This window comes from Papilio machaon, chromosome W, assembly GCF_912999745.1.
Source record: "Papilio machaon chromosome W, ilPapMach1.1, whole genome shotgun sequence".
In the NCBI taxonomy this organism is placed as follows: Eukaryota; Metazoa; Arthropoda; class Insecta; order Lepidoptera; family Papilionidae; genus Papilio; species Papilio machaon.
Genome location: NC_060015.1, coordinates 2,189,195 through 2,206,816, shown reverse-complemented (window position 1 = coordinate 2,206,816; position 17,622 = coordinate 2,189,195). Strand labels below are relative to the sequence as shown.

The window sequence follows — 17,622 nt, the reverse complement described above, 5'->3', positions numbered from 1 at the left end:
GTGCAATCAAATCATTTGTGCTTCAATTGCTTATCACCTAATCACAGCGTGAAGAATTGCTACTCAACTACGAGCTGTCGTCGATGTGCCCGACGACATCATACATTACTGCATTATGAGAGAACATCAAACCGAGAAGAGAGATCAACTACAGAGGAATCTTCAAGTAATGATAACACTTCGATTGAAGTTAGAGAGAGGAGTAAACAACCTGAGAAGAATGTTGTAGCCCATTTTACTAATGAGAGTCACCTGAGCAGAGTGTTACTGGCTACAGCTATGGTCAAAATCAAATCAACTACAGGTTGTTCACAAATAGTTAGAGCTTTGATTGACCAAGGATCTGAAGCGTCATTTATAACTGAAGCCACAGCACAATTCCTGAAGTTAAAGCGAGATTCAGTGAACGGTGTTATATCAGGAGTCGGAGAAGGTCAAACACAAGCGAAGAGTATGGCTTCTTTTGAGATCGTATCCTTACGTAACCCAGAGTTTTCTATTCAAGTCAATGCGTTCGTGTTGAAGAGGTTGACTTCATTTATACCGTCCCGAGACTCATCTATACATGATTGGAAAGAGATCACAAACTTACCTTTGGCTGACCCTACCTACAGTACACCTGGACGAATAGACATTATTCTAGGTGCTGAAATCTACGGAGAAATTCTACTGGATGGTTTTCTGAAACATTCTGAGTCATCTGGACCAGTTGCACAAAACACGCGATTGGGCTGGATATTATCTGGAAAAATAAAAAATGAGTTAGTGCAAGAAAATCGCAATATTATCAGCATGCATATACAACCAAAGGAAGATGAGTTTTTAAAACAATTCTGGGAGATAGAAAGAGAACCTGAAAGTATCATAAAGAGAAAGACTAAAGAGGAATTAAGATGTGAAGAAATTTACGAAGAAACAACATATAGAAACAGTGAAGGACGTTACGTCGTCAGATTACCTTTTAAAAGTCCTAATCCAGAATGTTTAAATGGTCAATCAAAAGAGATAGCGCTACGAAGGTTCAAATTATTAGAGAAGAAATTACTTAAAAATACAAAGCTACAAGAAGAGTACAAAAACGTGATGGAGGATTATTTACAGCAAAATCACATGAGAAAAATAACTGATGAGAGAGAGTTACGTGATAATCACGTCGTTTATCTACCACACCATGCAGTGATTAGAGATGATAAACAGACTACCCGAGTAAGAGTGGTGTTCGACGCTTCGAGCAAAGGAGTGAACAATGTGTCATTAAATGACAATCTTCTCGTCGGACCCAAATTACAAAGTGATCTACGTCATATTCTAATAAGATGGAGATGCCATAGAATTTGTATAGTTGCAGACTTAGTTAAAATGTACCGTCAAGTGGTTGTCAACGAGCAAGATACAGATTTCCAAAGAATACTATGGAGATCAAATCCACACGAACCTATTCAACATTACAAACTACTGAGACTTACCTTTGGAACATCTTGTGCGCCATACTTAGCTGTGAAATCTTTGCAACAACTAGCAAAAGATGAGCAAACAAAATATCCACTTGCGGCATTAATCACACTGCAAGACTATTATATGGACGATTTACTTACCGGATGTGAAACAACAGAGCAAGCTATGGAGATATATGAGCAAATGAATAATTTAATGAGAGCAGGTGGTTTTGAACTTCAAAAATGGTGCAGCAACAGCGAAGACTTACTGGAACACATCTGTAAAGATAATCAAAGAGACAATCAGTTAATACAATTTAAATCTAATGATAGCATAAAAGTGTTAGGTCTTACCTGGAACAAAACAAATGATAATTTTCAGTATCATTTTCAACTACCTAAAAGTAATGAGAATGGAGAAGACGTAACTAAAAGAAAAGTACTGTCTGAGATAGCGCGTCTTTACGATCCTATGGGCTGGATAGCATCCATCGTCGTTAGAGCGAAGATTTTTATACAGAAACTGTGGATAGCAAAATTATCATGGGATGAGAGACTCACCCCACAATTATTACACGAGTGGCAACAATTCAAAGAGGACCTACCAAAATTAGAGAAGATCGTCATTCCGAGATGGTTTCACGTCAGTATCGGAGATAATGTAGAACTACATACATTCGCTGATGCATCTCAGTCAGCTTATGCAGCAGCGGTGTATTTAAAATCGACCAGCAAAGATGGTAGCATCGCCGTCAACCTTGTCATCGCTAAAACGAAGGTAGCGCCAGTGGAGAAGAAAATATCAATCCCACGCCTGGAACTGTGTGCAGCGCTACTAGCTACAAAATTAGTAAACGAAGTGTCCCAAGTCATGAACATTCCTAAGAGTAAAATATACGCGTGGTCTGATAGCACGATAGTTTTGGCATGGATAGCAGGAGAGCCGAGTCGATGGACGACTTTCGTGAGCAATAGAACATCTGAGATCCTTACCATGCTGGAACCAGAGCAGTGGAGACACGTAGCTACAGATCAAAATCCAGCTGATAGCGCGTCTAGAGGACTGAAAGTAACAGAGTTAATAGGTAACAAATTGTGGTGGCATGGTCCAAATTGGCTACATCAAGAAACTTATAACCAGAACACAAGCAATTATTTTGAGACTACAGAAGAGGCAAAACCAATTAAAGCACTAACTACTACTACTAAAGATCAGGAAGAATTTATTTGGACGAGATTTTCAACATTACCTAAAATGCTAAAGGTGTTGTCTTATTGCAAAAAGTTTTTATATTTGAGACTACCAAAAGAACAACGAAATATGTCATTCAAAATTGTGAGTCGAGAGGAAACAGAGGCTATATTAAAATATTGTATAAAAGAGACACAGAAGATGTATTTCGAAGATGACATTAATCGTTTAAGAGCGGGGCAAAGTGTATCACAGAAGAGTCAACTACTTACCTTTCATCCAGTTATCGATGAAACTGGACTTTTGAGAGTAGGAGGCAGAATTCAAGAGGCTCAAGTTGATTATACAAGACGTCATCCAGTTATTTTACCCAGTGGAAGTCACATCACCAAATTAATAATTGAAGACGCACATATAAAAACACTTCATGGAGGACCACAACTGATGTTAAACTATTTGAGATCAAAGTACTGGATACTTAAAGCAAGAAATTTAGTGAAGAAGTGCTATAGAAATTGTGTTACATGCTTAAGATATTCACGAAAAAACAACAATCCGTTTATGGGAAAGCTTCCGGAGGCGAGACTTAAACCAACGAGGCCGTTCAAAATTGCTGGCGTCGATTTCACAGGATTTATTAACATACGATTTTCGCCAGGACGAGGAGCCAAATGCTATAAAGGATACATTTGTCTATTCGTATGCTTTGTAACCAAAGCGATTCACCTTGAAGCTGTGTCAGATTTGACTTCTTCGGGATTCATTGCAGCATTCCAGAGATTTGTGTCAAGAAGAGGATATTGTGAAACGTTATATTCAGATAATGGAACAAATTTTATCGGCGCAGATAGAGAACTAGGAGAAATGTTTGACCGAGCTAAATCTAAATTACCTGACGAACTTCAGCATCTTCTAGCAAACGAGGGAACGGCATGGAAGTACAGCCCGCCGCATGGACCGAACTTCGGAGGACTATGGGAAGCTGGTGTTCGCTCAACAAAAATGCATCTGAAAAGAATAATCGGAGATTCTACACTTACCTTTGAAGAGCTAACGACGGTCTTGACGCAAATAGAGGCCTGTCTTAATTCACGACCTTTGTCTTATCTGAGTGATAATCCAAATGACCCCATGCCAAAAGACACAGAGTAGAGTCAATTATTAATTTCATTGTGTGCTTTATTTATTTGCTTTAAATTTTTTCTTCTTATATCGAGTCGAGTTTTATTTTATCATTCATATATCTCATTGTATAGAGTCTAGTGTTATTTTATCATTTATATTTCTTGTTATATAGAGACTAGTGTTGTGATTAATATTCTTTGCATATTTTTATTACTTAAGCATAGATTGCCATGGTGGGCGGTGATTATTTTGTTTTGTGTATTAGAGATTTTGAGTTTAAATAGAGATGTAAAGGACTGTTCGTCCTTTGGTGGGCGGGATGTTTAAGAGCAATTCAGTTTCAATAGATGGCGCCACTAATGATAATGCATAGAACTGGCACATATTGGCGCCGCGACTTATTTATGAAAAAATGTAGCAAATAGAGTTGTCTTTTGTTTATTTTCATTATTTTTCTTGTGTGTGTTTTTTCTTCACGTTGTAACGAGTTTGTTTTGTATAAAGTTTTATTTTACGTTTCGTAGTGTATTGTTATATATTAAATAGTTGTGTATCAAGAATAAACAGTCTCTTTTATCAAAAGTAAAGTGTCGTGTTTCATTGAACAAACATTCACTCATGGTGTTGATGCGGTGACGCATGCCATCAATGATTACGAACACTGATCCATTGTTCGTCGAACACTTGGAAATGCCAAACTTCTGTCTAGCTGCCATGAAGGTGTCATGTCGGTGTTTGGTCAGAAACTCCGACAGGGTTATACCCGTGCCCTTGAGCGCAGATTTCATCTTCCATATGGACGTTCTGCGCTCATGGTTAGCTATCTTGAACAATATTGTGCGAGGCCGGTCCGAAGTTAACTGGCCCATTCTGTGGCATTGCTTAATGTCAGCAGCAGAAAAATTCTCCAGCTTCATTTTAGTCGCAATAGTATGAACCACTACTGAGACAGTATCTTCCGATGTGGTCTCGGGCACCCCATGGAGTAACAAGATTTTGCGTCGACTCTGTGACTCCAGATTATCTGCTTGAGAGGAGAGGAGTGCCACTTGTTCTTGAAGTGACTTCAGTGCGGACATAATGAAAGTGCGGAAAGTTGTGAACTCTGCTGACAGACTTGTGATGGTAGCTGCAGGCACAGCACTTGCAGCTGCCAGCTCACCTTGATAAATATCCATGCGCTGAGTAAACATTTGTTGGAGATTGGTTAGTGATTCTTGAATGGCGTCCATTTTGAATAAGTGCTTGTCACTAGTTAAGAATGTAGTTTATAGTGAAATATGTAAAATACTGGAGAAAAATTAAGGAAAACGCTCACCGGCAGGTACAGTGCTTTACTTGTTGATTTGCTTCATTAATTATGTACAAATTATACTTTATTTAATTGTTTGCAAGTTATTAAAAATTAAGAGCTAAAAATATGTGTACTTCAATCTACCCTCCTATCTTTGCTGCATGCTTTTTTGCATCTTGTGCTGGAAGTAATGGTATTTCTTTGAATAATGATCTAATGGTAGGACCATCCTTACAGCCCGAATTGCGTCATATTATAATGCGTTGGCGTTGTTACAGAATTTGTTTAACTGCTGACATAATAAAAATGTACAGGCAGGTGAAGGTGGCCAATGAAGACACAGATTTTCAGCGCATTTACTGGCGTGAGAATCCAGATGCTGAACTTCAGCATCTCCGTCATTTGAGAGTGACATTTGGTACTTCTTCCGCTCCCTACCTAGCCGTTCGGTCGCTTCAACAGTTAGCTTATGATGAGGGTTCAGATTTTCCATTAATAAAAGATAAGGTGTTGTCTGAATTTTACATGGATGATCTTATGTCTGGATGTGAAGGTACTGAAGATGGCGTGAAGATCTACAAACAATTGACAGAAATGTTAAGGCGTGGTGGGTTCCAACTTCAGAAGTGGTCAAGCAATAGTTCTAGCCTAATGAATTTAATAAAGGAAGGTCAAGATGTGAACGATGTTAGAGAAATCAAACTAGATGAAATTTCAAAAATTTTAGGATTAACATGGAATAAAGTAACTGATGAATTTGAATATACTGTCAACCTTCCTCCGCTGGAAACCCCAGTAACAAAACGTAAGGTTATCTCGGATATAGCCCGACTGTTTGATCCCCTTGGCTTTTTGGCTCCAGTCATAACGACTGCCAAGATCTTTATACAGCGGTTGTGGTTATGTGGCATTGGATGGGATGAACAACTGCCAGCTTCTTTGCTTATAGACTGGTTGGAGTATCGAAGAGATCTTTGTAACCTTACTAACTTTCATATACCTCGTTGGATTGAAAGTAGTAGCGAAGATCAAATAATGGAATTGCACGGGTTTTCAGATGCATCCAATTTAGCGTACGCCGCTGTAGTTTATGCACGAGTTGTAGATAGCGAGGGCAATGTTCACACTAATTTAGTAGCTTCTAAAACAAAAATTGCTCCTATTAAGACGCTATCTATTCCTCGTTTGGAATTGTGTGGAGCTGTGTTATGTGCGAAGCTTCTTCATTAAGTTGCTGCTGTTCTGAAAATTCCTAAACATTATATTCACGCATGGACTGATTCTTCCGTTGTTTTGGCCTGGTTGGGGAGTCACCCAAGTCGATGGAAGACGTTTATCGCAAATAGGGTGTCGGAAATACTTACCTTAATGGAAGGAGCACAGTGGTCATATGTAGCATCTAAAGACAACCCCGCTGATTGCGCGTCTCGCGGCGTTAAACCATCAGTTTGTGAAGAATTACAGCTGTGGAAAAAGGGACCGGAAAGAAGTTGGCTGCAAAATAAAAATATAGATTACAAAATTAAGAATATAGAAGACACTAAACTAGAAAAAAGAAAAACTACATTAAAATGGTTTATGCTTACTGAAAAAGACGAAGATTTGTTGTCAAGATTTTCCAAACTAAATAAATTAATCAGAGTAATAGCATACTGTAAAAGATTTATAAATGTAATCAAGTGTAAAAATAAATATCCTAAGTGGCTAACTACTAAAGAATTAAATGACGCTTTACTTACCTGTGTCAAAATCTGCCAGTACTGTCGTTTTAAAGAAGACATTGAAGCACTGAAAGGGAAGAAAAAATTAAGTAAAGGGAGTAAACTTACCTCTTTGAATCCATTTATTGATGACTGGGGTGTTTTGAGAGTCGGTGGACGCTTACAGAGGGCATACATTAGTGAAAATATGAAACATCCAATACTCATACCCCATAACTCGCCCTTTACTTACCTTTTGATTGCAGACGCTCATGAAAGAACATTACACGGCGGGCCGCAATTAATGTTGAATTACTTGCGATCAATGTATTGGATCATAAATGCTAAACCAATTATTAGAATTTATGTGAGAAAATGTGTTACTTTTGTCCGTCACGCGGCACAAGTAAGTCAACAAATGATGGGTCAGTTGCCGGAGGCCAGAGTGACGCCTCAAAAACCTTTCCAGTCTAGCGGTGTAGACTATGCTGGACCCATTAACCTCCGAGCAAATAAAGGCCGAGGCTACCACTCCATTAAAGGCTACATATGCCTATTTATATGTATGGCTACTAGAGCCATTCATTTAGAAGTGGTGAGCGATATGACGGCCCAAAGTTTTTTGGCCGCATAAAAGCGTTTTGTGTCTAGACGCGGAAGAGTACACGATTTGTGGAGCGACAATGGTACAACCTTTATCGGAGGGTCCAAAGAATTAAAACATCTGTTTGACGCAGAAAAATCTAGTGTAGCTCCAGAAATAGTTGACTTTCTCGTAACGAATGGCACCAATTGGCACTTCATACCTCCTCACGCTCCAAACTTTGGAGGGTTGAGGGAGGCGGGTGTAAAATCAACTAAACACCACTTGAAGCGAGTCATAGGCAATAGCACTTTGACATTCGAAGAAATGACAACTGTGCTATGTCAGATTGAATGTTGTCTGAACTCGAGACCTATTTCAAGAATTTCGAGTAACCCAGAAGATGCAGCTCCGTTGACACCAGGTCATTTTCTGGTAGGTGAACCGCTTGTAACCGTCCCTGAATTCAATTACGAAGGTTCTAATATTAGTAGTCTTAAAAGATGGCAACTAACACAACGGATGCTTCAAGATTTTTGGCGTAGGTGGTCTTTAGAATATTTAAGTCAGCTGCAAAATAGGTACAAGTGGGCTCATTGTATTCCCGAGCCTAACATTGGAGATATTGTTTTGGTGAAGGAGGATGGACTTCCACCTAGCAGATGGATGTTCGGAGTTATTGTAGATAAACATCCAGGTTTGGACAATCTTACACGTGTCGTAACATTGAGATATAAAAATAACGAGATTAAAAGACCTGTGTCAAAATTGATTGTGTTAGCAGTTACCTCGTAAGTCAATATGGATAAGTTGTGTCCATACATTTATTGTGTTTATGAATACTTTCTATTGTTTATTTTTTATTTTATTTTGTATACGAACTTTACTCTGTATAGCCTAAGTACAAAATTAAAACCCACCTTTGTAGACGGTGGGCGGTTGATTAAGAAACCATAAGTATATGTTAAAGAGTATTTTTAGTGAAATTGTTTTGTTATTTTTTCTTGCTGTAACATGTTTAAGTTTTATATGTATATTGCATTTTTGTACTGTAAGTGATGGACATAGTATGTCCATGGTGGGCGGAATGTCCAATGTTATCATTTAATATTAGTTGTTAGTTGAACGATAGATGGCGTGCATCGTTTTTATAGATCGCGGTGTAAAGATTCGCAGAGGTGGATTGACCTCACTTCATGATTTAATTAAATTTGTCTTCGCTGTACTATACCTCAGTGTTTTACTTAGTACTAACTCCACCAACTCCACTGAGAAGGGAGAATTTTTGAGGCTGCTTTACAAGGACAATAGCGCTGGTATGGACTCTTTTGACTCTGGTCATTGATCAGTTAATTTACATTATACCAGTTGTATGGTTTCCGTTTCCGGCCTCATAACTGTCAACACGCAATATTTTAGTCCAGCACAAAACATTTAAAAATATTAGTTATCACGTGTATTTCATTGTAAACTCTGTTTTAAACAACTTAATAAACATCGCGAAGTGTTAATTGCAAAAATCCAAGGTTGAAAACCGAAATTCAAGAAATATTCAACAAAAACAAACTGCGAAAATAAGGTTAGATAGAATTAATCAATCATGGTTAATTGACTTTGACAATTGATAGTGAGTGAGTGACAGCCTGACACAACAACATCAGTGTTGCCATAAAAAATAATATATATCTACCAATTTCTATCAATTACGTTCCTGATCACGCAAAAAGTTAAAATGGAAGCCCAATTTAAAACTTTATTGGAAAAAATAAAAATTGAGATGCACGAGCAAAACACAAAATTGGCGGAATCTATAACAACCACCATAATGGATAAAATAGAGGAAAAAATAAGTCCTTTAGTCAAAGAAAACATGGAATTGAAACTAAAAATAGAAAATCTGGAAAAAGAAATTGATTATATGAAAACAGAAAAGAGAAATAACAACAATCTCCTTCAATTCTTTTAAATTTAAATTAAGGTCATGGTTACTTTCTATTCAAAAATCTAGCACTTAGTTGTCTAACTTTTAATTTTTAATCTTAAATTAGTCTATTCAGTTATTTCTTTACTTTTCTATATTAATCAAAACATAGCTGAAGGTATAAAAACAAACACACAACACTACTTACTCAGTTACTTGAACTGAATACAATTTGTAAAATGTTGCATTGAAAACATTGTAATTTTAAACAATTAAATTGACTTGGACCATTTCAATGTTTATATATAACTTTATTTATTTATTATTATTTTTTTTTTTTATTTATTATTTTTAATTATTACTATTATTTTTTATGAAGGTGCCAGCTGAAAACCAGCGCAGGGGCAGTTTAGTCTGTCCCTGCTTCGCTGAGCTGGCTCCCTTTTGCCACACTTTGTGCCTTTTATGTGTCTGTTTTTCTTTTTTTTGATTTTATATTTTTTTTTGTGTGTGGCAATAAATGTTTTTTCTTTCTTTCTTTCTTTCTTTCAACATAATTATTTTCGGCTTAGAAGAGAAGGAAAATTCAGCTTTAGAACTATTTCAGCAGGTAGAATAGAAAATCAAAAACGACCTAAATCTTACCATTGAAAAGTTCGAAGTGAAAATTCACCGCATTGGAAGCAAAATAAGAGTAGGTGATAAACCAAGACCAGTCCTTTGTTCTTTCGTAAGTAGGTGGAAAAAGGACGAGATATTGCGAAACAAGAAGAGTTTAAAGGACGTTTACATTACGGAAGACTATTCGAAGGAGGTTCTGGAAAAAAGAAAAGCTCTACAACCAAAGTTATTGGAAGAGAGAAACAAGGGTGTTTATAACAAACAAATATTTTTGAACGAAATCCATCTGTCAAATAAAAATTTTAATCTGTCAATTATCTGTCTGTAAAAATGTCATTGTTGTTGCATCGAAATACATTAAACATGGAGAGCCAAACAAATGGAGTTTTATTGAAATAAAATTAATCCAATTGCATCTCTCATTTGGTCCATCGAAAATGCCGGAAATAGAGGAAAACGAGGCTTTAAGAAAATTGCGCGCACGCGCAGGGCAATGCAAAGCGTCCTTTAAAAAATTCGAGGCATACGTCGAAGCAAATAAAGGAAGCATGACGCCGGCAAAAGTTGCAACGATGCAAACACGCCTGAAGGCGCTGTTTGAAACACTTGCGGTGTTCCAACAATTACAAATGGAAATATGTTTAATTTCCGACAAACATGTGGAAGAAGATTTAGAAGATCGATATTACCACTTGTATGAAACGGTGAGCTCCATAATGTCCATCCGAAAGCACACCAAAACTGATGAAGACAAATAAGCTTCCAAACATCGAAATACCATGTTTTTCCGGGGAAGACATTACAAACTATGTACCATTCATCCAACTTTTCGCAGCCGTTGTAGGTAATGGCGATTCACTGGCGCCAGTTCAAAAGCTATACTATCTGAGAAGTCACCTTAAAAACGAAGCATTAGCGCTGATCGAAAGCTTGCCGCTCACAGATACGTCATACCAAGAAGCACTGCGATTATTGAAGGAGCGTTACGATAACCCATGCGTGCTTATTACGAGCCATGTGAACGCGATCCTGGACTATCCTGCCATGCAAAAAGGGACGGCATCCAATATACATGAGTTCGTTTCAAGCATCAAGCAACAGATAGGAGCACTGAAAAATATGGACCAGCCCGTGGAGTCGTGGGACATGCTGCTGCTACCTATTCTTCTCCGCAAGGTCGACCAGTACTCTGCCAGAGCTTATCACATGGAAAGGGAGAAGATGAAGCTTCCTAGCATTTCGGACTTCTTGAACTTCTTAGTGAGAAGGGCTGCGAGTCTTGAAGAAAGTGGACGAGTCGAAACAAAGCAGTCTGCAAGGAAGGGAGGAAAACTTGTAAGCCTGGTAGCTGTAAGCAAGACCGAAGGCAGTGTTCCAGCATGCAGGTATTGTAACAACAAAAATCATAAGCTATTTAACTGCGCTAAGTTTAAAATGTTAGATGTGCAGCAACGCATCAGCTTCACAAAAGATAAATCTTTGTGTCAAATATGTCTGAACCCACATAAAAATAAATGTAAATTTAGATTTAAATGCTCTGAATGTAAATCATCTGAGCATAACTCACTTCTACATATAAGTGAGGTCTCTGTAAATGCTGCCTATGTGCCAAGCCCGAACCAGGGGGTCGTTTTGCTGCCTACTGTCAAGGTCAAAATTGCGAAAGCTGACGGCTCCTTTGTGATTGCCAGAGGGCTTCTAGACAGTGGAAGTCAGACTTCATTCATAACAAAGGAATTAAAAAATGAATTAAATGTTAAATCCTTTACAAAAAGGTTGAATGTCAAAACACTAGGACAGCAAAACAGCCCTGTGTCCGAGCCTGTTGTAGTAAATATATCATCAAATGTTGATAATTCATTCTCTCAAAGTGTTAACTGCTCGGTAGTAGAAAAAATTACTTCAATGCTGCCCCAATACAGATTAGACTTGGGTGGATTTATACCAAGGGTGACCATGGCTGATGATCAGTATAATATACCTGGTGAAATATCATTATTGTTAGCGGCTGACATATTTTTTAATGTGCTCATTCCTGAAAATATTAGGTTAAGTAATGGGCTATCATTACAAAATACCAGATTTGGATTTATAATTGCGGGAGGTATGTCTACTCTGCAACCTGTTGCCACAGTTACTGAAACTACCAGTAACTTCATTTCAAGCATGAATAGCAAAGAGACAGCTTACATCAAAGCTCTAGGTATTTCTTATAATGTGCAAACAGATAAATTTAAAGTTAGTATTTGTCAGCCAGATAATAATGATATTTCATGGTCAAAACGTCAAGTTTTAAAATACATTGGTCGCATTTTTGATCCATTAGGTTTGATTGCGCCTATAATAATCAAAGCTAAGCTTTTTATGCAAGCGTTATGGCAGCTCAAGATAGGCTGGGATGACATTTTGAGTGAAGAACTACATAAAAAATGGTGTGAATTTTATAAAAGCTTATATAACATGCCACCCATATTCATTGATCGAAATGTATTATTTATCAATGCCACAGATGTATCTATTGTAGGTTTTTGTGATGCCTCTCAAACAGCCTATGGCTGCTGTATCTATGCTAGAGTCACTCATGGGAAAACTGTACATGTTAATTTATTGTGTGCCAAATCAAAGAGTTGCTCCCCAAAATAATAAATTGACTATACCCAAACTAGAGCTGTGCAGCGCTTTACTGTTATCTGAATTGATTTCTAGAGTCACCAACATTTTGAAAATAAATAAATACATGCCACTCAATGGTGGCTTTAGCATGGATACAGGCACAAAAAATAAATAAACTTGAACCGTTTATTAAAAATAGAGTCAATAAAATAAATTTACTTACTTTAACTGTTGACTGGCATCATGTGCCTAGACTGGAGAACCCTGCAGACTGCTTGTCGCGCGGATTAGACCCTCAAAGCTTAGAATCGAACACCCTATGGTGGCATGGCCCAGATTTTTTAACTAAATCTGAATTTTCTTGTCAAAATAATGATAACTTTGCAAAAACTAACAATAATAATTTGGAGCCGGAAAGCACTGTGGTTGGATGTCATGCTCAAGAAAGTAAGCTTCCTATTCTAGACACTTGATCAAGTATTTCAAAAATGCAGCGCATCATTGCTTACATATACAGATTTTTTAACAATTGCAAAAAGAGTATAACTGTTAAATCTCAATCAAAAGAAGTTCTCAGTAATGTTAGTCCTGATACAGTCAATCCAACAGAATTAAATTTTGCATTAATAAAAATTATAAACTGCATTCAATCTATTTACTTTCAAAAAGAAATTGTTCGCGCCCGAGATGCGGGCAACACTATAAGCGGGCGGAGCGGCGTGCGGGGAAAAGAAACGTCACTCAAAATCTCAACCGGCTGCCGATGCATACGCGCACCGTATAATTTGTCTTTTTGCAACTTTGTTAATTCCAAAATAAACCATTACAACCAAGCAACTGTGTTTGGCCTAAACAAATGGTCCATCGAGCCTCAACAATCAACAACGAAAATACAGTCCACTCATTTAATACGTTTGGAGCGAACGAAGTGCAGCAAATTATCGCGACATCGGCTCAACGGCCGCCGGAGTCAAACTTCAGACATCAAGACAAAGGAAGTACCGTGTGGACAGGGGAAGATAAAGTGAGTTCGTTCCATATTTTCCCTTCTAAATCCTCTATAATTGGCTTCCTATTGTGTTAATTGTTCAATCTCACGCTTATGCATTTACGAGCGCCTAATTACCGTATAGTGAAGTACCCACTTTTTTTCTTTTTTTTTCGTAATTCTTATCGATAATTTTTTCCTTTTAATTCAACAATGGCCCAGCTAGATGTTTTAATTCGCAAACGTAGTGGCATGAAAGCCAAGCTTACAAATTTCTCCAATTATATTAGCTCAATTGGCGCTTCCGGCATAATCTCCGAACTTCAACATGAATTACAATGTCGATTAAATAAATACGAGGCATTATACGATCAATTCGATGAATTACAGGTGGAGATTGGGGTGTGTTCCGACAAGCCAGAGGACGAATACGAGGAACGTTCAAAATTCGAAGAGCGTTATTACGCGCTGATGGCGCAAGCGCGCAATCTGCTGTGCAGAGATGGTGCAGCAGATGACGGCCGCTCTGTTGCAGGTTCGATATGCAAACAAGCAGGTGAATCATTCCAACACAATTTTATTCGCTTACCTAAAATTGATTTACCTCGCTTTCATGGTAGTTATCAGTGCTGGCTTGAGTATAGGGATACATTTTTATCATTAATTCATAGTAGTGCTTCTATCGATAACATAAGCAAATTCCACTATTTACGCGCCTCGCTCTCGGGTGCGGCACTCGACATTATTACGAACATAGATTTTAAAGGCGACAACTATTTAATGGCGTGGCAATTGCTATGTGATCGATATGACAATAGTCGTCTATTAGTGCATAATCACGTGCAGGCATTGTTCAATGTTGAACAGGTTGTCAAAGAATCGAGTCTTTGTTTACGTCGTTTGCTTGATACAATTAATAAAAATATTCGAGCGTTAAAAACATTGAACGAGCCGACGCAATATTGGGATACGCTTGTAGTTTACATAATGTCAAACAAATTAGACGTAGTAACCGGTAGACATTGGGAAGAATATCGTAATGGCTTATCGAAACCGCCTTCTTTACAACAATTTTGCGATTTTATTAGTAACAAAGCTGATTTATTGGAAACAATTGAAAATAAACAGAATACAAATGTAAATAAAACAATTTCGAAAAATAACAGTTATATAATAGCATCTAACATAAATAATAATAATCGTTCCTTAGAACAATCAAAACATAACAACATTAAATCTTATAAATTGTCATGTCCTTTATGTTCAAAAAATCATCTTTTGTTTACATGTGAACATTTTCGTAGTTTAACGGTTGAAGAAAGATTAAATAAGGCGAAAGAGTTAAAAATATGTTTTAACTGTTTGCGTCCCGGACATGGTACTAAGCGATGTAGATTAACGCATTGTAAATATTGCAATAGTAAACATAATACGCTTTTGCACACCGAAGAGTCAAAGCCTACTTCATTTCAAGACCCAATGCCTAGTAGTTCTAGTGTTGCGTTGCCTATTCATCATTCATCATCATCCATTGCTTTCGCCAAAGAAAATAATATCGTTTTGTCGAGTAATGCTCCTATACAACTTACTACTTCTACGCATGTTTTACTGTCCACAGCTATGGTGAAAGTGATTGACGACAACGGCAACAGCATGGACGCACGGCTTCTACTCGATAACGGCAGTACGGCAAATTTTATAACGCAGTCGCTTTGCAGTAAACTAAAATTATCTACACGTTCCGTAAGTTCTGAAATTAATGGCATTAATAATCAATCGTTAACTAGTCCACAAGCTTGCAACTTAACAATCGAGTCCCAATGTCGTAGGTATAAAGCGAATATAGAATGTTATATTTTACCGGAGATAACTAAAATACTCCCTTCTACTATTATAGACATCAGTCAACTTTCGTTGCCCTCAGATCTACATCTAGCTGACCCTTCGTTCAACATACCGTCAGTAATCGACATTCTCGTCGGGGCTGAAGTTTTCTGGGATGTTATATGTACTAAATCAATTAACCTAGGCAAAAACAAACCTAAGTTAGTTGAATCAAAATTAGGTTGGATTGTTACAGGCCAACTACCAATACAGACAACATCAAATTTTACGCATTCTTGTAATTTGTCGATTAGAGATCTTGACAAAAATTTGAAAAGGTTTTGGGAACTCGATTCCGTCGCTTCGAGCCATGCCCTGTCTAGTGAAGAACGAGCTTGTGAGGAAAGCTTTAACTTGAATACTATCCGTGACGAAGACGGTCGATTTGTTGTAACGATACCATTAAAAAATAATACTAATGTCTTAGGTGAGTCATATGAAATGGCGCAACGCCGTTTTTTATCATTGGAACGTCGATTACAACGTAATCCTGTCTTCAAAGAACGATATATAGCATTTATGCAGGAATACGAACGTTTGGGTCATATGACTGAAAACAATACGCGTAATACTTCTGAAGCAGAGTCTAATATCGAATACTTTTTGCCGCACCATGGAGTCATTAATGATGCTAGTACAACAACAAAATTTCGTGTAGTTTTTGATGGATCTGCTCCAACCTCGTCCGGGCTATCATTCAACGACATCCAAATGGTAGGACCCACTATACAAGACGATCTTCTTTCGATTTTGTTGCGTTTTCGGCAACATAAGTATGTCATATCCGCGGACATTGAAAAAATGTATAGAGCTATTAATGTTACACCTAACCAACGCAGTCTACAACAAATAATTTTTAGGGAGAACCATAAGTTACCGCTCAAAACATACAAACTTAATACGGTAACTTATGGCACCGCGTCAGCTCCTTATTTGGCCACAAAGTGTCTAAGCAGCCTAGCGTCAAGCGCGTCGAATGAACAAATTAAACGGTCAATTTTACAAGACTTCTATGTGGACGACTACCTTAGTGGCGGCGACACCATACCACAGGTAGTGCAATTAAGTATGGAAGTACGTTCTATTTTATCTTCGGCGAAATTTCATCTTCGTAAATGGAAATCCAATAGCCCGGAGGTATTGGCCCAGATTTTAGGTGTTTCAAGCTGTGAGGATAGTTTAAACTTCGCAGAAAATAAAGATACGCCGCATAAAACCTTAGGTTTATTTTGGTTATGCAATTCAGATTATCTTTCTTTCTCTGTTAATATAGACTTGAACAAGCAGGTAACGAAACGTATTATGTTGTCAGTAATTAGTCAAATTTTCGACCCTTTAGGTCTTGTAGGTCGTGTGTTGTTGAAGGCAAAATTTTATTACAAGGTCTTTGGTTGATAAAGTCTGATTGGGATGAACAAGTACCAGACAAAATAAAAACACTTTGGACATCCTTCTCAAGCTCTCTATTACATCTTAATAATTTAAAGATTCCTCGTTGGGTGTTGTCTGATAAAGCGTGTTTATATGAGCTTCATATTTTTACAGATGCCTCGGAACAGGCGTACGGGTCTTGTGTTTACGTGCGTTCGATAGATGAGCAAAATCAAGTAAAGGTTAGATTATTAATATCTAAAAATCGCGTAGCACCGATCAAGCCTACAACTATTCCACGGTTAGAGCTTTGTGGGGCATTACTAGGAACTAGACTATACGTAAAGATCATAAATGCTCTCCATTTACCAATTACAAGGTGTTATTTTTGGTGCGATTCAACTATTGTTTTACGCTGGTTATCTATGCCATCGCATTCATTAGATCCGTTTGTGCGCAACCGCGTTCATGAAATACAAGAGAGTACTGCTGACCATTCGTGGAGATACGTTTCGTCTGAAGACAATCCTGCCGATTTAGTATCACGAGGCGTGAAGGCTAATAACATTGGGGAATGTACGTTGTGGTGGTCAGGACCTGAGTTTTTGGTAAAGTCCGAAAATGATTGGCCAAAAATGCCATCTTCGGAATCTACTTACCATTACAACGAATCACAACTATTAACTACGGCCAATTTAAATCACGAGTCGGTGTTTCGATCGTTAATTAATAAATTTTCTAACTTCAATCGTCTTGTAAGAGTAATGTCATATGTTCAACGTTTTGTGTATAACCTTAAAAACAAAAATAACAAAAGAATCGGTTTACCTACGAAGGACGAATTAGATCAGGCCTTTAAGGTCGTAATGCAGAATGCCCAAATTGATATGTTTC

General features: G+C 37.6%; 3 protein-coding genes across 3 annotated transcripts; 2 read left to right on the top strand and 1 right to left on the bottom strand.

The window, feature by feature from the left end:
• The first annotated feature begins 279 nt into the window (after positions 1 to 279).
• Positions 280 to 3,780, top strand: LOC106713372. The gene has a single exon (XM_014506175.2). The coding sequence runs from the start codon at positions 280 to 282 to the stop codon at positions 3,778 to 3,780; it is 3,501 nt and encodes a 1,166-aa protein (XP_014361661.2).
• Positions 3,781 to 3,873: 93 nt separating this feature from the next.
• LOC123722870 lies at positions 3,874 to 5,185 on the bottom strand. The gene is made up of 2 exons (XM_045685439.1): positions 4,364 to 5,185; positions 3,874 to 3,887 (listed from the first exon to the last, which is right to left on the bottom strand). Exons 1-2 carry the CDS (start codon positions 4,983 to 4,985, stop codon positions 3,874 to 3,876), a joined length of 636 nt encoding a protein of 211 aa, XP_045541395.1. The 5' UTR covers positions 4,986 to 5,185.
• Positions 5,186 to 5,353: 168 nt separating this feature from the next.
• LOC123722869 lies at positions 5,354 to 6,277 on the top strand. Its single transcript, XM_045685438.1, has one exon. The coding sequence runs from the start codon at positions 5,354 to 5,356 to the stop codon at positions 6,275 to 6,277; it is 924 nt and encodes a 307-aa protein (XP_045541394.1).
• The last annotated feature ends 11,345 nt before the right edge of the window (positions 6,278 to 17,622 follow it).

Excerpts from the sequence above, each read along its gene's own strand:
- LOC123722870 (XM_045685439.1), bottom strand. The coding sequence starts at position 4,985 with ATGGACGCCATTCAAGAATCACTAACCAATCTCCAACAAATGTTTACT.
- LOC106713372 (XM_014506175.2), top strand. The coding sequence starts at position 280 with ATGGTCAAAATCAAATCAACTACAGGTTGTTCACAAATAGTTAGAGCT.
- LOC123722869 (XM_045685438.1), top strand. The coding sequence starts at position 5,354 with ATGTACAGGCAGGTGAAGGTGGCCAATGAAGACACAGATTTTCAGCGC.